Below are 23,176 nucleotides of genomic sequence, written 5' to 3' on the forward strand. Positions count from 1 at the left end.
CCATCCACCACCTATGGGATGCACTTGGTAGCCCATGGAGGCCCCGACACACACACAATTAAAAAAAAAAAAAAAGTTAGGAAAGATTAGTTGATTTAAAAAGTACTCATGGTATATTCCGGTAATTGGACCACATTTTTTTTATTAAGCTATATAAAACGCAATGAATTAATAAAAAACCCGACAAGTTTCGTAAGTCGTTTGACTTACATCTTCAGGGGTAACAGGTAACTTAAAGTTTAAAACACAAAAAAAGAGAGAAATTATTAGTAATAGTTCATGCTATACAGTTGTAGCCATCTGACTATTCATAAAATTAAAAATCAGAATGCAGATTCAAAGCAGTGCTGAATTTAAATAATGCTGGATGATGTCATGTTCTGTTGTTCATATTCATAAATGTCCAAGGTCTGACTGAAGTATATTTTTTATTAAAGCTGACCAAACTTGGTGGAGAATTAATCCTTGATTTTTATTGCATTGTGTTGGTATTTTAAGCATGTTTGCAGCTTCTTTAAATTTCCTTATGTAACAGTTTTTTTTCTATGTGCGACATGTTTGTTTTCTAAACACCAAAAGGATGTGCAAAACAGAAGAGAACACAAATCAGGTCTAGCTTTCCATACCACTTCCACCGGCTACAGTGTACTCTGGCAGAAAACAAACATGCCATACATAGAAAAAAACTATTACATAAGGAAATTTAATGAAGCTGCAAACATGCTTAAAATACTAACACAATGCAATAAAAATCAAGGATTAATTCTCCACCAAGTTCAGTCAGCTTTAATAAAAAAATATACCTCGGTCATTATGAACGTGAACAACAGAATGTGGCATCATCCAGCATTGTTTAAATTTAAATTCAGCACTACTTTGAATCTGCATTCTGATTTTTAATTTTATGAATAGTCAGACGGCTACAACTGTATAGCATGAACTATTACAGATTTCTCTTTTCTTTGTGTTTTAAACTTTAAGTTACCTGTTACTCCTGAAGATGTAAGTCAAACAACTTATGAAACTTGTTGGGTCTTTTATTAATTTATTGTGTTTTATATAGCTTAATAAAAAAAAAAATGTGGTCCAATTACCGGAATATACCATGTGAACTTCTAAGCCACAGAAACCTCCACTTACAATTAAAAAGTACTATCTCCCACAAAGGGGATAGACGTAGATCATCGGATCTGTTTAAGTTAGGAGAGTGAAGTAAAGTTTTTACTGTTTCTTTATAAAGCCATTCCATGCAGAACCGACTTTTGTGAAGGACTCTTGTCATGTTCGGCTAGAAGAACACAAGTCTTATATTGAATACCTTTAACCTGAACAGTCTGGATTGCAGAACATGCCATCAATACTAGACATAGACTTCATTGGAACAAGACAAGAATCCCTCACAAAAGTCAGTTCCTCATGGAACAGCTTTATAAAGAAACATGTGAAACTTTACTTCATTCTCCTAACTTATATATATATATATATATATATATATATATATATATATATATATATATATATATGTTAACTTGGTTATCCTAATATATATTAGGATAACCAAGTTTATAAAAGTTACTGAGCTGGTATCCCCCCAATAGAATGGAAAAAAGCAATTGTGATTCCTATCTTTAAGAAAGGTAATAGAGATGGCCCTAAAAACTATAGAGGTATCAGTATACTATATTCCTGTTACAAAATATATAACAGAATCTTAAATAACAAACTAATGAAATATTCCGAAAACTTAATTCTAGAGGTACAGAATGGATTTAGAAAAGGACGATCATGTATAGACCCAGCCTTTTGCCTAAAATTAATAATAGAGAAAAGAAGAGAATATAATTTAGAAACACTTATTGCATTTATTGGCTTTGAAAAAGCATTTGACAAAGTTAAAAGAAAGACAAATACCAAATAATATCCTAAAAGCTATCACAAGTATATATATGAAAATAATCAAATACAAATAAGATTAAATCACAAGCTATCATATACAAGAGAGATAAACCAAGGGGTCCGACAGGGATGTCCCCTCAGCAACTCTTTTTAATATCTACTTAAATGAAATAATAATAAAATGGAGTAAAAATTTACATCAAGGAATTAAACTTTCACCTACAGTTAACTTAAACACTCTCCTCTTTGCAGACGACCAAATAATAATTACAAATTCTGAAGATAACTTACAGAAAGCTATTTTAAATCTAAATGAGATATTCAAAGATTATGGTATGATAATATCAATGGAAAAATCAAAAACTATGGCCTTTAAAGGACAAGATCCAGCAAGACTAAAATAGTACTAGATAACAAGATCTTAGAACAGGTGAATTCATTTAACTACCTAGGATGTATGATCACATATGAAAATGAAAAAGATATAAACGTAAAAATTGCAAAATATTTAAAAATAAGAGGTGTAATTAACTCTATATTTAAACCAAACCTAGTTCAAAAACAAACCAGGCTAAAAGTATACAATACATTAGCCTTACCGGTCTTAATGTATGGAAGCAAAATCTGGACAATAAATTAACAACAAAGATTAACAACAGCAGAAATGAAGTTTATGAGAAAAACTGCAAAGTATACCCTATTTGATCACAAAAGAAACGAAGATATTATGAAAGAATTAAACCAAGAACCAGTAATAGAAAAAATTAAAAAATATAAACATAAATGGATGGAACACGTTCAAAGAATGAAAACAGAAAGATTACCAAAACAAGCCTTAAAGTACAAGCCATTAGGAAAAAGAAAACCAGGACGTCCTCTTAAACGATTCAACGATGACTTCTAAGGCTGGAACGAGCCATGCTAGGCCTAAATCCTTGATACATATGATGATGATGATGATGAAGTTTATAAAATAACTTGGTTATCCTAATGTGTGTGTGTGTGTGTGTGTGTGTGTGTGTGTGTGTGTGTGTGTGTGTGTGTGTTATTTTATTTTATTTTATTATTTTTATTATTATTTTTTAATAATTTAGGAAATTTAATGACCTTTTTTTAGTTATCTTCCATTAGCTACTTAGGTAACGCCTTTTGGAATTGTCAGTTATTGTTCTATCAGCTTTGTACTGAAGATGTCTGTGATACTCAGGTGAAAATTATACTACTAAATTATATTTTATTATTATCCAGGCCTCCATGGAGTCGAAAGACTCATCATGAGAGGTCATTTTTAGGAAACACAAAGTTTATCATACCACTCCTTGAACCCATTGACCATTCCCGCTCCAACCACTCTTCTCGAGCAATGCATTCCAAGGTTCAACCACCCTCGACACAAAGAAACCACTCCTCACCCTCTTGTTCACAGCTTCCTTTTGCAACTTCCAGAGATAGTCCCTTGTCATTGCTCCTTCCTGCTGTTCCACCAAGCGAAAGAACTCTCCAGTGTCAGCCCTGTAACTACCTCTCAATAGTTCAAAAGTCTCAGTCATATCACCTGACTCTGCAGTCCACATTACCTCAGTCGATCCTCATAACTAACATTGTACTGTCCTGAAACCATCATTGTTATCTACCTCTGTACCCTTTCCACAGTCAATTTATCCCCTTCAAATCCTGGGACCAAATTTGAGAACAATAGTCTAAGTGTGGTCTGATCAGGGTCTTATACAGTGGAACGATAGCTCTTTTATTTCTGCAGGTCAGCATCTCTCTCAGTATTGCAGCAATCCTCTGGGTTACCTTCACCACCTTTGCAATATGAATTAATTCCAGTATTATTATTATTATTTAATTTTTTTTTTTCTTTTGGGATACATAAGAAGAGATAAGATAAATTTTTGTTCTAGATGTTGATCAGAACTTTTCAGCATCCCCCCTTGTATCTCTAATCCAAAGTATTTATTTTAGTAATAAGGTGTGACTCATCTTGATACTTTTATATGGGAAATATATCACTTATGCATTACTTCAACCTTGATATCTCTTCTGTGTCTGGCTCCCTCTGGTGAGACCTCATTAAAAGTTGATACTAGTCTGGGCAGTGATCCTTACCATAATGCATAGCATTATACATGACCTTAAGGATGTGTGCCTTGCATGATGAGATACTAGGACAGTTGATGTGACGTCGTTAGCCTCTATAACAAATAGTCCATTCGTTACTTCACGTGCAAACTTTGTTTGCTTACACCTGAATAAAGGATGAAACCATGAATATAATTTCTTGCCATCATTAATTTTTAACATAACCAAGTGAAAAAACTTTCAACATACTTTAATACTATGTGACTACTCCACATCTTCCACATGTCAGTGAAACTGAGTGTACATTGGATCTTCAGATCCAACATTGAATTCATTAAATAGACTAAACCAACTAACTAATTGCAACACTCCAACTAGGATTATGAAATAAAAAAGAAATCCTAAAACCTAGCATGGCCACCTTCCTGGATTGTGTGATCTCCCCAATATGCACCAGCAGATGTTTTGTCATGACATACCATCAGTTGCATCAATTCATCATGTTACAAAGTTGCAAAACATCCAATTTACTGACTTCCTTCTCAGATTAAATCAACATCCTATATCAAAAATAATCTCCTTTTTAAAGGGAAAAAAAATCTCAGCGTTTCACAAATTAGAACAAATGTACTAACAAATAGATGGCACTCCATCATAGGTAGTATTCTTTCTTCTACCATAGCAAATTACTTATGCAAGTCAAACCTCATTAAGCATTCGAAGTTAATATAACCTATCCTTTCCTTCATAGTTACACAGTGATCAGAATTTTTTTTTTTTTTCCCACCAGAGGTCAGGCGATTAGTTTTAACAGTTGACTAGATACCAATTGTAGTAAATTGTAGTGCAGCTTGTTTCTTTGTATATATGTGTATACTCCAGGTGAGGACCTTAATGTGACGGTCAAAACGTCAAGTTTTTATTTTGGTTTATATTTATCTGAAGTTTTACTCTAACACAGTAGTTGTTTCCATAACTTTTATGAATTGATATAAATTACTCACTGTGAATTACTTAAAAAACAAGAAAAATACAGTTAATCAAATCAACTTCTTGTCTGATAGTCTCACTGAATCATTTGTCAACAGTTTTGAACAGTTATGGAGTTTCTTGATTGTCCATATCCCAAGAAGTTGTCAACTATGTCACCTCCCATATATCAGAGATGTATTTAAACAGTTCTCCACATTACTTTGCATTGCTTGATATTAGAGTGCGTTTTTTCCTGATCATTTAATTTGTCTTACTAAGATCCTCCCCCCTCCTCCACCTTTGGCCCTTCCTCTCATACCTGTCACATTCCCACCTGTGGTCTGTCATCCTCTCACCAAGCTGTCAGATCAGTCACTCTTCACTTTGAGAAGCATCCACCCTGTTAAATTCAAGACATTTTGTATTAAGTGTACATAAAACAGTAAATAAAAAGTATGGCTTTTTATATATGCATTTGTTTATTTACTTTATCTTTAATATATACACGAACATGGAAGGATGGCAGAAAGTCTGAAAAAGAAAAGATGAAGCTATGTATTCCATCAGATATAATATCTTGTTTCTTAGATAGTATTCTTTAGTATATGTATGGAGGAAAATTTATATATTTTGTGTTGAAAAATAAAATTGCTGATTATGAAATAAATGCTAAAGATGAAGTGAGCATTTTATTTTTCCCATGCTGAAGAATTATATTGTAACTAATTTATTACTTATTGACTAATTTATTATTTTGAATTGTTGCTTAATAACTATTCTCATAATGATGTAAATTTAAAAAAAAAAATTTTGGTTTTTAAATAAATTTGTGTTCTCTCTCCGTATAGGATCAGTCATGGAAAGAAACACTACAAAGAATAGCAGATGCAATAGTAACTAAATTAGATCTCTCTCAGTTTCATGAGCTACAAGCTCCTCTTAGGACTCGTGTTGACATGTTATCGAAGTTAGTGAAAAAATTGAGAGATTTAATTAATAAAACTCTGTTTGCAGATGCTGCTGGTGTTACAAAGTAAGTTTTATTATTTATTAAGCTTGATGACATAATAATTAAGAAACAACAAAAATCGGATTTACCTTACATATATATTTTTATTAGGTATAAAATTGTCACTAGCATTAAGGGCACAAGTAAGCAGTGGCAGCCAGTGAAAATTTTAAGTGGGGGTGCTGCATATAGAAAAAAAAAATCTTTTTTTTCTAATCAGTAATGAATTTATTAATAAATAAATTTACATATTAAAAATTGCTTTATTAAAAATATTTCATTCTCACCACGAACAAACACCAATAATAAAAGTTTCGTATCAATAGCAAGGACAAGCGCAAACGAATATCGGCGTTAGATCGCAGTGCATTTGTTTCATTATTATTATTATTACACGGTCCAACACAATTTTTGCTCTTTTATATGAGACTTGTTTTTTACTAATTTGAGGGCGCTGATTTCAAATATCAAACCCATTTTTCTCTATCACATCAGGTTTTTCCTCTATGGCATTTTCTTTTTGCTAATTTGTAAGTTTTTGATAGTTTTAAGGAGGCAGTACTATTTAGAGGATCAAAAAAATCGATTTTTTAATATTATTTTCTGAAAGTATGTACTTTTAAAAATCAGTTCCTAACTTTTTATCAAGAAATTCAAAAAATTCCTGAAGATATAGCCTATTATTCAAAGCGGTGCGCAGGTCAGAATCGGAGCACTCACCGCTCTCGCTTGTTAGTAAACGAATAAATGCGTAAGAACCTGCAACGGCACGTACTGGCGCTTTGAATGCAAGAGAGGCCGATAATTAGATACATAACTACTTAACAATATTCATTAAAAATTACAAGAATATTTATAAAAAAATAACAATTTTACTTACACATGAGTTTCAGGGAATAAATTTTTGTTTGTAGTAATTTCTGCTGTGTGTTCTGTTTTGGCAATCCCTTTGAATACTCCAACAGTAGTCGGCCATCATGTGAGAATCCCATCTTCCTTGGTACTAATCTTCCATAGTTTTTAAGTCTTGATGAAATCTTTCGCCTTGTTCATCGCTTACAGCACCTAAATTCTCGGGAAATCTGTCAAGACGACTGTATAGGAAATGAAGCTTTATGCTCATGTTGCAACCTAGGTGCTGGAAATTTTCAAGCATCGTTTCCGCTAGATCTTTGTAATTGCACGCTTTTTTGTTTCCAAGAAAATTATTGGCAACCATCGTAAATGAAGTCCAGGCCTCTTTCTCAATTTCATTCATAGAGTTGATGAAATTTGGGTCTCTCATTAAAGTTCTAATTTGCAGTCCATCAAATACACCGGCTTTAATTTTTTCATAACTAAGTCGTGGAAATTTTTCACATGTATTGGAAACAGTCACCTTGTAAATCTAAAGCTTTAACATACTGCTTCATAAGACCTAGTTTGATGTGTAGAGGTGGAAAAATGATTTTTTCTCTGTCGATTAAAGGTTGATTTATAACATTCTGTTCTCCAACATTTAAGGATATTCTAAGAGGCCAATGTTTCTGACTCCAGTGTTGGTTTCTAGCTCGACTATCCCAGAAGCATAGAAAACACAGAAACTTTGTATATCCTCTTTGAAAGCCAAGTAAAAAGTTCACCATTTTAAGATCCACACAGATGATCCAGTTATGGTCTGTATATTTTAATAACTTCAGAAACTTTTTAATGTCCTCATATGTTTCCTTTAAGTGGACTGAATAGTCAATAGGAATTGAGCCATATACATTCCCATTGTGTAGTAAGACACACTTGAGACTTCTGCTTGAACTGTTGATAAATAAACGCCACTCATTTGGATGATATTGTACAATACTCGTTTCAGTTAGTAAACCTGACACATTGTCAGCAGTAAACAAACCCACTCTCGTGTTTAAAATATTGTACAAGATTACTTTCCCTGCTACGATAAAAAATTATCTTCGTATCTTACTCCAGTAAGTTTTTTTCATTTAATCTTGAAGCTAACAATTCCGATGATTCCTTTGATAGGCCCAAATCTCTTACTATGTCATTCAATTCCGCTTGAGTAAAACGTTGCCGTCCAGAACTAGAAAGTAAATTTTCATTGTCTAAATCAACATCGGGGTCTTGCTCCTCAAGAACATCTGGCATATCCGGATCATGCGCGTTCTCAAATAAACGAAGTCCTTTATAAATTGGCACAGCTATTTCATTGGAATGAGCAACTGGCCAAATTGCTGAGTCGAGATTTGGATACACAGTTTTCTTCTTATTCCTCTTATTATAACCAGCAGTCTGAACTAAACAAAAATAGCAATCATCTATGTGATTTTTTGGTTCACACCAAATCATTGGAATGCCAAAAGCTAATTTTTGGCGTTTTCCCTTGCTCCACTGTCGTAAATTTTCTACACATGACTTACACACTTTATTTGGAGCCCATGAATTGTGCTGATTTGCAAGTTTTATGTCAAAGTATGCAAAGTACACTTTCTTAACAAAATCAGTGATATTTGTCCTTTGACTGGGAATGTGTCAAAAATGTGTCAATAGTGTAGATTCCTTCTGCCACAAATGTAGCAGAAGGAATCTACACTATTGACACATTTTCGAGTAGTAGACGATGTATTTTCTTCACTGCCAACTAACATGCAATTAACAAGACAAAAAAAACCAGAGACTTTATTGAAACGTTATAAGCGCTCATCATACTTTCACAATCGATTAATGATTGACTGATTTCGATCGTTCTTTGTCTGCTATAACGCATATAGCATTCATTTGTTTTAGGCAGTTGTCATTGCCTACTTTTCATCACCTAAATGTATTAGGTCGGTTATCAGCCTCTTTCACATTCAAAGCGCCAGTATGTGCCGTTGCAGGTTCTTACGCATTTATTCGTTTACTAACAAGCAAGAGCAGTGAGCGCTCCGATTCCGATCTGCGCACCACTTTGAATAATAGGCTATATCTTTGGGAATTTTTCGAATTTCTTGATAAAAAGTTAGGAACAGATTTTTAAAAGTACATACTTTTGGAAAATAATATTAAAAAATCAATTTTTTTTGATCCTCTAAATAGTACTGCCTCCTTAAAACTATCAAAAACTTACAAATTAGCAAAAATAAAATGCCATAGAGGAAAAACTGATGTGATAGAGAAAAATGGGTTTGATATTTGAAATCAGCGCACCAAAATTAGTAAAAAACAAGTGTCAGATCATAATCAGCAGAAAGAAAATTTTTTGTTGTTGGCCAGTGTTATTATTATTCAGGCCTCCATGGAGTCAAAAGACTCATCGTGGGAGGTCCTTCCTAAGTCCTAAGAAACACAAAGTCTATCAAGACTCATCAAGGGAAGGTCCTCCCTAAGAAACACAGTCTATCATACCACTCCTTAAACTCATTGACCGATCTCGCCCTCACCACTCCATCAGGCAGTGCATTTCATGGTTCAACCACCCTCCATGCAAAGAAACTCTCTTGCTCACAGATTCCTTTCGTAACCTCCAGGGATGGCCTCTTGTTATCACTTCTTCCCGCTGTTCAACCAAGCAAAAGAACTCCCCAGTGTCAATCCTGGAACCACTTCTCAACAGTTTAAAAGTCTCAATCATATCACCAAACTTTGAAGTCCACATTCCTGCAGCTGATCCTCATAACTATCATTGTACAGTCCTGAAACCATCTTTGTTATCTGCCTCTCTACCCTTTCCACAGGTAATTTATTCCCCAAATCCTGGGGACCAAATCTGAGAACAATAGTCTAAGTGTGGTCTGATCAGAGTCTTATACAACGGATTGATAACTGTTTTTTTTCTCTGCAGGTCAGCGTCCTTCTCATTATTGCAGAAATCCTCTGTGTTACCTTCACCATGTTTGCAATATGTCCCCTAAATTTCAGGTTGCTACAATCATCAACCCCAGATCTCTTGTCTCCCCTACTTCCTCCAGTATAACTCCTCCCATAGAGTATGCAGTGTCCCATCGATCTTTCCCAAACCTCAAGACCTTACATTTTGCTGCATTAAACCGACACCCCATTCATTTGCCCATCTATCTAGCTTATTCAAATCCTCTTCCAGGGCTGCTGCATCTGCACTATTACTAATAATCCTTCCCAGCTTCGCATCATCTGCAAACAACTGAATATCCCCGTGCAATCCACTGACAATGTCATTGATATAAAGGTTAAGCAATATAGGTTCCAGTACTGAGCCCTGTGGGACCCCACCTGTAACCCTCTGCTTCCTTGATATTGCTCCACCATACACAACTCTCTGATACCTATCAGATAGCCAATCCTGAATCCAGTTGACAAATCTGACATCCAGACCCATGTGCTGCAACTTGAATGTCAGCTTATCATATGGCACCCTGTCAAATGCCTTCGCTAAGTCTAAGAAAATGGCAGTATATGCCTTTCCCTCATCTAATGCTCTTGTAACTTTATCATAAAAGACTAGCATATTGCTAAAGAAGAGCGCCCCTTCACAAATCCATGTTGACTCTCACAGATAACATTGCCCTCATCTGCCCAATGCTGTATACAGTCTTTCACTACTTTCTCCAAGATCTTACTAACTACTGATGACACACAGACTGGCCTATAATTAGACACCTCCAGTCTGCTACCGCCCTTATGCAATGGCACTGTCTTACCTTTCTTCCATTCCATGGATACCTTTCCGCAGCCAGACTTTCATTGAAAAGCCAGGTCAAAGGCATTGTCATTTTCCTAGCACATTCTCTCAAAACTCATGGTGAAATACCATCCAGTCCCACAGCTTTACTGACATCCAGTAGACAGAGTATTTAGTATCTGAAACACACACTCCTCCTGTACCTCTAAACCTCGAACCTGCCCAATCCGTCTAGCATTAAAACTGACTCCTCCAGGATAAAGTACCCCAAAAAAGTGTTCATTGAACAATTCCACTATGTCCTCTGCATCAGTCACACTATTCCCATTTTTATTCCACAATTTCTTCCACAATCATTTCTCCTCCTACTGGCCACATATTTTTGTTTGATTTTTGTTGATTTATTGGTGTTTTGGATTCAATTTAATGGACTTAAGTGTGTAATTTTGGTATATTATTGGAGCTTTATTAGCGTGGTTAGTGTACTAAAGTGTTCTATAACATAATCTATGTCGGGAAGTCGCCGCTAGATGAATTCGTAATGTGTAGTGTTCGTGCAAGCTCCAGATAAGATAAGTATTATTTTCAGTTATCGATACAAATTACTTAATATTGTGTAGTTTAGTTTTGTTTGCCTTGCGTATTTTAGTGCGTCTATTTTTGGTGTGTTATAACGTATAATTTGACAAAACACGTTGCAAATAAGGATGGCACCTGTGCGAAGGAAAATGGCGGCCAGTAATGAAGTTTCGCCATCGTTATCAAAGAACGGTAGCATAAAAGAAATGAGTCAGTGTACTAGCTGTGAAATGTACGCTTTGCGGAGTGCGGTCGGAGTGTGGTTAGATGATAATAAAGGATTAAATGTGTGTAGAAAATGTAGGGAGAATGAGGAATTGAAGTGTATTTCGGATCGTGAGTGTGATATTTTTGTCAACCTTCAGAATGAAGGAAATAGGGATATGACAAGAAACGGCAAGGTTGTACATGAAAATTGTGAGAGTGTGAATGTAGAAAGTGTGAATGATAGTATAAATGGTTTCTCAGAGAACAAAAAAGATGAGATAGATGCATTGAATGAGATCGCGTTGTTGAATAGTGCGATAGAAAGAGCAAAACAGCAGCTAGAGTGCATGAACAAAAGTAGACTGAATGAACCAACCAATAATAAAAGGTATGACAGGAAAAATAGACGTATGAATGTGAAAATGAACAAAATGAAGGATAGAGTGCTGTATGGAGACTCGTTAGTACGAGGTGTGTTAGTAGAGGATTTGACAAAATCGTACCAACCTGGTGCGACCATAAAGGACGTAACTGCGTCTATTAGAGAGCAAAAGGAAAGGGTGAAAGAAATGATTTTTGTGGCAGGTACGAATGATTTGAAAGGAGATAAAATGGAAATGATAGAAGACCTGAATGAATTGTTTGAGGTAGCAAAAGAAAAGAGTGAGAGAGTTAGAATGATGAGTCTTTTGCCGCGGTATGACAGTGAAATGTTTAAAAGGAGGGCTATAATTGCGAATGACTTTATGCATGGGTTATGTATGACGAGTGGTGTGGAATTTATGGATGTGTGGAGTGAGTTTGATGGGCGAAAGGATCTATATAAGATGAATGGCTTGCATTTGAATGGATACGGTGTAAGAAGACTTGAGAAAGTGTTGCTGAATGTAGTGGATGTGCAAATTCAGGGAAACTAGATTTGTTAGGGGGGGGGGTAGAGATACAGTCCTTATGGAGGCAGTTGAATATAAGAATGAATATAATATGCCAGAGCAAATAAGGACAACAAATCTGAGTGGGATAGTTAATATAAGGCATCAAGGTAGGGTTGGGGCTAATGGGGGTCATAAATTCATGTACACTAATACTAGGAGTATTAGGAACAAGAAGGAAGAGTTTTTGGCCATGGTTGGCACTTCCAGACCACAGGTTATATGTATTAGTGAAACATGGCTGACTGTAGATGATATAACTAGTGGGATTGAATGTGATGGGTATAGTGTGTTCAGGAATGACAGAGAGAATAAAATGGGGGGGGGGAGGAGTATTGTTGATGATAGCTGATGAGCTCCAGCCAAGGAGAATAGAAGTTGAATTGCAGGATAGAGAAAAGAGCACATTTGAGGCCATTTGGTGTGAGATTGTGGCTAGCAGAACTAAATATACAATTGGGTGCTGCTATAGACCAGGTGATGGAAAAGATGGTGGTGACAGTATGCACAAGCAAATAGAAGAAATGGGTGGAAGGAGGGTGATTATTATGGGAGATTTCAACTATGGTCGCATTGATTGGAGTGAGGAGAGGACAAACGGGAGGAAGGAACTGGATTTTATGCGGTTATTAAGGGATAACTATCTGCGACAGCATGTAATGGAAAATACTAGGGGTCAGAGAGTGCTTGACCTAGTAATTACATCTGAGGATTTGGCTGTAACAAATATGACCACATTGCCACCAATCGGTGAGAGTGATCATAGGGTCTTAACTTGGGAGGTGGCTAAAGGTGTGGAATTTTCAATTAAGACAGGGTGCATGTGGAATTATCGGGCTGGAAAGTATGACATGCTTAGGAGTTTGATTGGTTCAGTGCCATGGCATGTACAACTGCAAGGACTAGAAGTTGATAGTGCATGGGAGGTAGTTAAGAAGTGCTTGCATGAAGCAATGGCTGACTGTATACCTAGAGTCCGAATAATAAATCAAGTAGGGATTAAATGGATGAATAACACCATTAAGCTTGAGTTGCAAAAAAAGAAACAACTATGGAGGGAATTTAAGGAGAAGGGTGACCGGCAGGCACATGAACGGTATAAAGCGCAGGCCAGAAGGGTGACGAGTGTGGTAAGAAAAGCAAAAAAGGATTACGAAAGAACATTGGCCATGCAGGCTAAAGAGAATCCTAAACAGTTTTTTAGATATGTAGCAAGTAAAAGGAAAAATGTACATGGCAGATTGATTTTAAAGAATGCTGATGGTAGGGAGGTAACTGAATCAGTTGAGATAGTTGAGTTACTGAGTGAGCACTTTGCAAAAGTATATCATCCAGGTGGTGACATTGCAGAAACGAATAAACCAGTAGATTATACGGGAATTGTGGTTAATGAAGTGGAGGTGAGTAGTCTATTGCATAACCTCAATGTCAATACATATGTGGGATTGGATGGTATACCAGCTCGTGTTGTACGAGAAGCAGCTAAAGAATTGTCAGTACCCTTGACCATTTTGTTTAATTTGAGTCTCGGGTCTGGGTTAGTCCCGAGCGGGTGGAAAGAGGGGAAAATAGTTCCATTGCATAAAGGTGGTTCCAAGACTGTTGTTGTAAATTACCGACCGATTAGCATATCAGGAATCATTGTCAAGGTCTTAGAGAAATTAGTCAAGAAAAGAATACAGGATTGGATAGATGAAAATGGGATATTGTATGGGGGACAACATGGTTTTGTGAAGGGTAGATCATGCCTCAGTAACTTGCTCACGTTTTATAACACAGTGACGGCTGAACTGGATAGGGGTAATGGGTTTACAGTGATACTACTGGACCTTGCCAAGGCCTTTGATAGGATACCACATGGAACCCTAATCAGTAAACTGGAGCAGATGGGTATAGATATAGGGTTGGTGAGATGGATAAGAGGGTGGTTGAAGGAGAGATATCAAAGAGTGGTTTATTCAGGAGTGGAGTCTAAAAGACGTCTTGTGACTAGTGGAGTGCCACAGGGCTCTGTTCTTGGACCACTGCTTTTCAATTTGTTCATCAATGATATTGGAAAGAATCTGAGAGGAAGTGTTCACTTGTTTGCTGATGATGCAAAGTTGGGTAGAGCAATTGTGAGTGCACAAGATGTCAAAATTTTACAGGATGATTTGGATAGTTTGGAGGACTGGGCTAGGAAAAATGGATGTGAATTTAATGTGGCAAAGTGTAAGGTTATGCACTTTGGGGTGAAAAGAATAGCAGCAGTATATCGCATTGGTGGAATCATACTCCAGGAGATTGATGAGGCCAGGGATTTGGGAGTGTTGGTGGATAGGGAGTTGAAGTTTAGGGTTACATTGCAAAAGTAACTAAAACAGCTCACCAAATCACTTGGCTTCTGAAAAATACTTTAACATGCAGAGACGAACAAGTTGTTGTTCCTCTGTATCGAGCCTTGATAAGACCCCATCTGGACTTCTGTGCCCAGCTATGGGCACCAGGGTTTCTTCGTGATGGGGAGGAAGTGGAGAGGGTCCAGAGACGAGTGACCAAGATGATAGCAGGTCTGTGGAATGAACCTTATGAGAATAGGTTGAAGATTTGTGGGTTGCAGAAATTGGACGATAGGCGAAGGAGGGGTGATATGATTGAGACATTCAAATTACTGAAGGGTTTTTATAAGATTGATCCAGAAGATATTTTTGAAAATATGACTGGTGGTGGGAGGACTAGGGGCCATGCATGGAAGCTGGGCAAGAGCGTGGTTGACAAGGGTGTTAGAGCTAGGTTATTTACTTGGAGAGTGGTAAATGAGTGGAATAAGCTTCCAGAGTCTGTTGTGGGTGCTACGACTGTGAATGAGTTCAAGGCAAGGTATGATAGATACTGTGTGAATGTTGAATAGTTGTTCTTGACATGATGTTAGGGCCTCCCTCGATGAGTCTGTCGACTCCTTGGAGTTTCCCGGAACAATAATAATAATAATAATAATAATATCTAAAAAATTCCCTAGGATTTTCTTTGTATCTTAGGGCCAATCTCCTCTCATATTCCAGTTTCGTCTTCCTTACCATACTAGTTACTCTTCTGGCCTGTGTCTTATACTCTTCATGCATCTTCTCTTCACCTGTCTCCTTATATCTCTTCCATAGCCTCTTTTTTGCATGCAATTCCTGTTTATTATTGTTTGTCATCCACTTTACTCCAAATTGTGTCCTCTTGTTCACTCATGGTATACAACTTACCATTGCTGCTAACAAATATTCTTTCATAATTTCCCATGCACTAATGATATCCCAGCCTTCCAATTCCTCCATCAATGAAACTTAGGGAATTGGAAGGCCGGGATATAAACAATTGAGCTGTCATAATTCATCCTTTTATCTATAATAAATAAATAATTATATATTATTTTAACAAAATAAAATAAGATTTATTACAAAAAATAGTTCACCACGAACACACACACCAATAATAAATGTTTCATATCTCACAGAAATAAGGCGTGTAAGCGTACTAAAGATACACTTCCATTTGAGCAGCGTGGGAATGACGTAACGTGCAAAGACAAGCGCAAACAAATATCGGCATTAGATCGCAGTGCATTTGTTTCGTAATTTAAAGCGTTAATCTAACAATTCCAATTATTAACTATTCACTCAATGCCAAAACATAAGCTGTAACCTTTAACATGTTGTATTGCATTTATATAATGTTATAAGCATTGTTATTATTTATAAACACAAACAAAATTTCATTTTTTCCTTGGGGTGTGCTGGTCGCTTATGTATGGGCCGCCACTGCATATAAGGCAATTTTATTATGACTTTCAAAATAAACAATAAGAACAGAAAGCAGTATATTCAAAAATGACATGCATGAACTGCACATACATGAAGCAGAGCAGCGCTTCCCGAACTGTGGGACACGGCCCCCTTGGGGGCCGTAGGTTTTGTTGAGAGAGGCTGTGAAATAATGAAAACAAATTGAAAATGTTTTAAGACTAAGTTGATTTTTTTATCTTAAAAGAAACATATTTATTTTTTATTATTTCTTTTTTGTTGTTTTTTATATTTTATTGGAAAAAAAATCACAAATTTTGCTTCCTGCATATTTCGGTGCTTAATGAATATTAGTAAATATATGCTTATTCATATAAGTTTCATTTCAAAGCAGAAATCAAAGAATTGCAGTTTCAAATATTTCACCTGATATTGACTTTTTCTGTAGCAGTATTGAAACACATCCATCACGTTAAATTGTTATTAAACTTTTTTTATGTTTTTAATTCTTTCTTTATTACTAATCGTTTTATGTTTCATGTGCTTGTACTGCAAATGTACAATAACAATATATCTATCTATATAAAAATATGAGATAATGTGCCATGTCAAATGTGTATGTAAGATGCTAAAAATGTAATATTTGCATTTGATTTTTGCGATATTTGCTGTGTATGTTTTGCATTGAATATAAATACACTAAATATTATTATAATATATGTCTATATTACAATTTTTTTTCGAGGTGGGGGGGGCGTGAAATATTTTAATTTTTCCAGTGGGGGCCCTGACATCCAGAAGTTTGGGAAGCACTGATGTAGAGCATCATGGTCTAATTATATTAAGGTTCTAGTAAAAATAACTTTAACAAGATTTAATAATAAATAAAAGAAATATTTAAATGTAAGTTAATTATGGAATTTGTGAAGAACTATTTCCCATAAGAGGAATAATTTAAGTCTTTCATTTCTATTTAGATTCAGTCAATGTACTAAGATCTCACAACTCTCTTTGTATAAATGTTCCATGAGATTATTACCTTTATGGAGTAAATTACTTTAATAAGGTAATAATCCTTAATTAAATTAAGGATTATTACCTTAATTTTCTTCCGAAGAACTTGGTGTCTGGTGTCTATAGCATGCTCCTTGAGCTCCAGTTGCTCTGGCTTGTGGAACTTAACATAGTCTAGATATTCATCATGATGCACAGCTGCAGATCTACCTGTTTGGCCAAAATACGATAATCCACACTGCAAGGAATTTGATACCATCCGGGGTAGGCTAAAGGCAGATTTATCTTTAGGTGATCCTAGAAAAGGAGATATCTTGTTGAGAGGACAGAAGGACATTTGTATGCCAATGGAACCACAACATCTGTGTCACTATTTTGATGAGAGGCAGATGACAAGGAAACTCGATGATTATTAATTATCTTATCATGTGATTTGGTAAACCTATTAGTAAGAAAGGTTGTTGGAAGTTTTTTCAATTGGTTATACTATAAATTAAAGATACCAAGAAATTATATACTTGGTTTAACACCCCAACCAGCAGGACGCATATACTCGTCCAGAAAAATCGGGATACGATTCTGTAACACCTATTGAATAACATTAATAAGAAGTGCAAGTTGGTCTCACTATTTCATCCACCTCGGCTGGTAGAGAGGTTAATCCTTTATCCAAGTGTAAGCAAACAAAGTTTGTGCCTGAAGTATTTTCAGGACTGGGGCAACTTGTGGTAAAGGTGGTATGACTTCACATCACTTGCCTTAGTATCCCATAATGCAAAACACGTCTTCTTGCAGACATGTATAATGCTATGCGTTATGGGAAGGGTCACCACCCAGACCAGTTTCGACCTTTATTGAGGTCTCTTCAGTGGGAGCCAGACCTGGTAACCTTAGCAACTGGTGTAGGAAAATATAACTTCTGCGTTACTTCAATCTTGGTATCCCCCTCTGAGTCTGGCTCCCACTGAGGAGACTTCAATAAAGTTTGAAACCGGTCTGGTTAGTGACCCTTTCCATAATGCATAGCATTATACTTGTCCACAAGGAGATGTGTTTTGCATTATAGGACACTAAGGCAAGTGATGTGAAGTCAATTCCACCTTTACCACGAGTTGCCCCAGTCCTGAAAACACTTCAGGCGCAAACTACGTTCGCTTACACTTGGATAAAGGATTAAACCAAGTATATAATTTCTTGGTTTCTGTAATTTATATTTTAACCAAGTGAAAAAACTTCCAACAACCTTTCTCTGATCCAGAGTAATTTAATAATAAGGTATGACACCGTTTAGCAACTTGTATAGGAAAATATGACTTCTGCGTTACTTCAATCTTGGTATCCCCTCTGAGTCTGGCTTCCACTGAGGAGACCTCAATAAAGTTTGAAACCGTTCTGGGTAGTGACTCTTCCTATAATGCATAGCATTATACATGTCTGCAAAGAAGATGTGCTTTGCATTAATGGATAATAAGAGAAGTGATGCGAAGTCATACCACCTTTACCATGAGTTGCCCCAGTCCTGAAAATACTTCAGGCATAAACTTCATTTACTTACACTTGAATAAAGGATTAAACCAAGTATATAATTTCTTGGTATCTTTAATTTAGACTAAGAAAGGTGGACTCAGTGTGATTTATTTCTTGGGAGAGTAGTAATTCAGTGGAGCCAAGGGAGTATGCTCAATATACTGAAGTCTTAAAGTGCCAGATTTTTGTCAGTCATGATGGTGTGAAACAGGATGAATATAAAGTACGCTATATGTTTTCTTTATGAATACTGAGAAATGAAAGCTGCCATCTGGTTGACAAAGTAATCGGAGATCTTAAAAAGCAATCCAATTGTTGGCTAGTGTGGAAGAAAGAGAAGAACTACTCACTGATGTGCCCTCAATTTGTTGGTAAAGTTTATTTTGGCAAGGTAAAATATGTTGATAATATCTGCCAGAAAATGTTGTTTGAGGAAGTTTTACATCTAAAGTAACAAATTTAAATAGCGACACAATATCTAGGCTGACAAGGATATTTTCTGGACAAATGCGAAGCTCTGATTTCTTTAGAATGAGAACTATTTTTGATAAATGAAGAGGTCTTTCCTGCGAATGCCAAAATTTGGAAAACTGTAACACCTATTGAATAACATGATAAGAAGTGCAAGTTGGTTTCACTATTTCATCCACCTCGGCCAGTAGAGAATCAGGAGAACCAGCGCAGTCCACCGCAGAATGTAATGCAATACTCATTTTGTGGACTTTTGGCAGTCCAAATAGCCCAAATACTTTTCAAAGCCAAACCCTCCATCTCCGAATTTGTCTTATCGAGAAATGAAGACCTTGCTCTCTCTATAGAAGAATAATAATTTTATTATTTCAAAGGAAAAGCATTAGTAATTCAAGATCGAAATGATTACTGGAAATGATCCTACACTAACTAACTAAATCCTTCCTAAGTCATCCTTATTGTATGGATATGTTGATGGTGTTAATGAAATTAGGGATGAGTCCTGTACAGGCCTACTAGATTTTGTCAATAAGATCAACACCTTTCACATTGTATCCAGTTTACTGTTTGTTTGTCAGAATTCCAGACAATCATATTGGCCTGTAATTCAAAGCCTTAGTCATATCACATCCGCAAGGGCTCACTTTAGTGAGTATGGGCATGTCAAACCCGAGATAATACCTGATGCTGGACCATGCCTTACTTCATGTAATATACATCTGTTATGTTATCTGTAGACTGGTCCATCTCCTTCTTGCTTTCCTTCATTCTTTTCTTATTGCTCCCCCCCCCATCTGCAATGCTATTAGGGTATTTGAGGGCTAGGGGGTGAATCTTTCCTATTTTGCTATTTCATTTCTTTTTATGAAATGGGAGTCTGTCTCACCTAGTAGGTGGAAGTCCCAACCCACCTGGCCAACATGGTATGAATTGGGGAAGAAAACTTCTCAGATATGTGTAGAAATCGACTGCAACCTTACCACTTTTTTCTTGTATTGACTTCACTCCAAAATGTTAATATGGTTGTGCTTTATAATACATCTCATGCTGCATCAGTTGTCATGCAGAATAATCAGAGACACATTCAGGGCAGAGCATCCTGTTCAAGAAATATATTACAGTCTCCAACAAAAGTCAGTGATATTGTGAATGAAAAATACAGGTGGTATAAGATTAATCTTAGTGAGGAATTTTACATAGCTGTGTGGAATGTTTGGGATCTACATATGGGGGTCCTCTTGAGATTGTTTGTAAACAGATGAAAAGGTATAAAATTGACATCTTGGGAATTATTAGAGACTAGATTGAATGGAGAAAGATAGGATTGTAAGCTAGTTGTTTACTTGGGAGGTGTCTCAAAGCATCATGAGGGATAGCTGTGATACTGAAGACAGTTCAGACAAGAACCCCTTCTTGGTTATAATCCCGTTAATAACAGGATAACTTTGTATTGGACTTAAGGCTCATCCTACCATTGTGTCAATCATGATAGTTATGCATCCCATGCGGATAGGCCTGATGATGACAGTGAGGAAGTCTTTGAAAACTTACACTGTTTTGGACTGTGTAAGTTTTCCTTACCAAGGAGAGAGAGAGAGACACGTACTTTACATCTTAGGGGAATTTAATGTGAAGTGGGAAAGAATGTGAGAGTTAGGCCTGAGTGTGGCATGTTCGGTATCAGTTAACGTAATACCTGTGGTGAAAGACTGTTGAAATTTGCCGATGCTAACAGAGTAGTTATTACCACGTGCTTCCAGAAACATACACGACCTACCTATACTTGGACATCTAACATTGATAGGTCAAGGCACCAGATTGATTGAATACATCCTGCCACTGCAGCAGTAGAAGTAAGTATTTCTGATGTGCATACTTGTCCTGGAAAAGACTGTAGTACAGACCATGAGCTATTAAGAGCCAAAGTAAGTCTAAGATTCTGAAAACTTACAAGTCAGGCATATTCCACTAGACTGGATTTTAGATAATTGTGGGTTCAGAGAAGAAACATCAACTCAGTTGGATGCTTTTTGGAGGCTAGTGAGAAGAATTCACCAAAAGTGCTTTGGGAAAAAGTCAAAGTGATAATACAGGATACAGCCAAGAAACCCAATAAGAAGACCAAGAGACCCATGGATATCACATTCAACATGGAAACTAATCAAACAAGGTGGTTGGAAAAACAAAGAGGCACATGGACTGAAGAATATAAGAGATTACTTAGAAGAGCCATCAAGTAGGAGAAGGAAAAAGTTTTATACTAATAAATGTGAAGAGATAGAGTTTCAGATGAGGGGAGCACAGTTATTAAAGGAGTTTCATTTAGTTCATGACCTAAAGCACAAGTTTAAAACCAGAGTGAATGTCATCAAATACAGGAATGGAGCACTACTAACAGCAGAATTGGAAATCAAAAACAGATGGAAAGAATACTGTGAAGAACTGTACAACAAAGTGGATAAAGAAAATTTGGAGGAGCCCTCTCATCAGGAAAATTTTGATTTGGAACCTCCTTTACTTAAGGCATGAAGTTGAAAGAGCAGTTAAGCAGCCTAACAGCAATAAGGCTCCAGGTGCAGAAGGAAAAGTTAATTAAGACCACAGGGAGATGGAGGGATAAGAGTGTTTCATAGATTGATTACAAGGAAAGTAGGGGAGACAAGATCATGGCCTATAGACAGGAAGAAGTCTGTTTTTGTACCACTACATAAAAAGGGAGATATGAAGGATTGCAAGAACTATGTAACTATTAGTTTAATATCTAATGCAAGCGAGATTTTATTGAAGATCATTCTAAATAGGATTGAGGCCAAAGATGAGTCAGATGCCTGAGGAACATGTAGGTTTTAGGAAAGATAAGGGTACCAAAGATCAGATCCTTTGCCTTAGATAGATCATAGACAAGTATAAAGAATTTAGACTCCCTGTGGTAATGTGTTTCTTAGACTATTCTATAGCTTTTGACTGTATTCAGCATGTGAAATGGTGGGAAATAATGAAAAGAATGGGTTTTCCTCAACACACTATCAGGTTGATAACTAATTTGTACAAGGAGCAAGAAGCCATGGTAAGAACAGATATTGGATTTGCTGATTGGCTTCAGGTTGGAAAGGGTGTTTAAGCAAGGATGTTTATCTTCTCCTCACTTGTTTAGAATCTATGCTGAGGACGCATGAAGTATTGGATGAGCTCAAGACAGGAATTAGGATAGGTGGTAGATTGATCTGTAATCTGAGGTATGCTAATGATATCATACTCCTTTGTAATGATAAGGAAGAACTAGGACAAATTCTTGACTAAGTTAACGAGATCAGTAATAGAAAGGACTTCAGCTCAATCCTAACAAGACAAAGATTATGGTTCTCGAAGGAAATACAGACAGGATAGCTCCTGAGAAACAAGTACCTTAATGGAGAAAGAATTGAGGAAGTCAGCAAGGTAGAGTACCTGGGATCCATTATTAATGTGCAGAATTGCTGTTCAGAAGACATCAAAAGAAGATTAGGGATGACTAAAACAACAGTCAGAGACTTGTCTAAAATCTTGAAGGATGGTTCTTTCTCCACAGGAACAAAAGTGAGGATTTTTTAGTTGTTTTTTCCAACAGCAACTTATGGATGTGAGACTTGAAACCTGAAGAAGTCAGAAAAGAAAAGGATAGCTGCTTAGATGCAGTGTGACAGAAGGCTGTTGAGGATATTATATGCTGAAAGGTGTACAAATGAATGGGTGTTAGGAAGTTAAAATACATTGAAAGAATGGAAGGAGGACTTCTCAGAACAGTAATAGAAGGTAAAGTTCCTGGAAAAAGAAGAAAGTAGACTATCAATGAGATAGAATGGATGGTGGGGGGGGGGGTGTTTAAAATCTGTACTATACCCTCATGAATGGTGTGTTATCATTCTACTATTTTCTCCAGCCAATTTCTCCTTTGTTTCTGACCTGTCTGTCTTCAGAAAACACCTGAATGTCATCTCGTCCAGCTATGTCGCACTTTTCCAACAATTTTTAGATGAATATACTCAATTAATACCCCTTTCCCAGCCACACTCACACATCCACTCCCATGTACATCATCGGCTCCTTTCAC

The 23,176-nt window shown here is 36.4% G+C and overlaps 1 protein-coding gene across 1 annotated transcript in view; it reads left to right on the plus strand.

Annotated features, from left to right (window-relative positions):
- The window catches only part of LOC150110175 (uncharacterized), a 525,668-nt gene that overhangs the window by 133,134 nt on the left and 369,358 nt on the right, over positions 1 to 23,176 (plus strand). The window contains exon 7 of the mRNA XM_090391921.1: positions 5,802 to 5,986. Within this exon, the coding sequence (XP_090248047.1) occupies positions 5,802 to 5,986 (185 nt within the window). The remainder of the gene's footprint in view (positions 1 to 5,801; positions 5,987 to 23,176) is intronic.

Source organism: Typopeltis vanoorti, chromosome 1, assembly GCF_054136105.1.
Source record: "Typopeltis vanoorti isolate ZY-2024b chromosome 1, IOZ_Tvanoo_1.0, whole genome shotgun sequence".
NCBI classification, from domain to species: domain Eukaryota; kingdom Metazoa; phylum Arthropoda; class Arachnida; order Uropygi; family Thelyphonidae; genus Typopeltis; species Typopeltis vanoorti.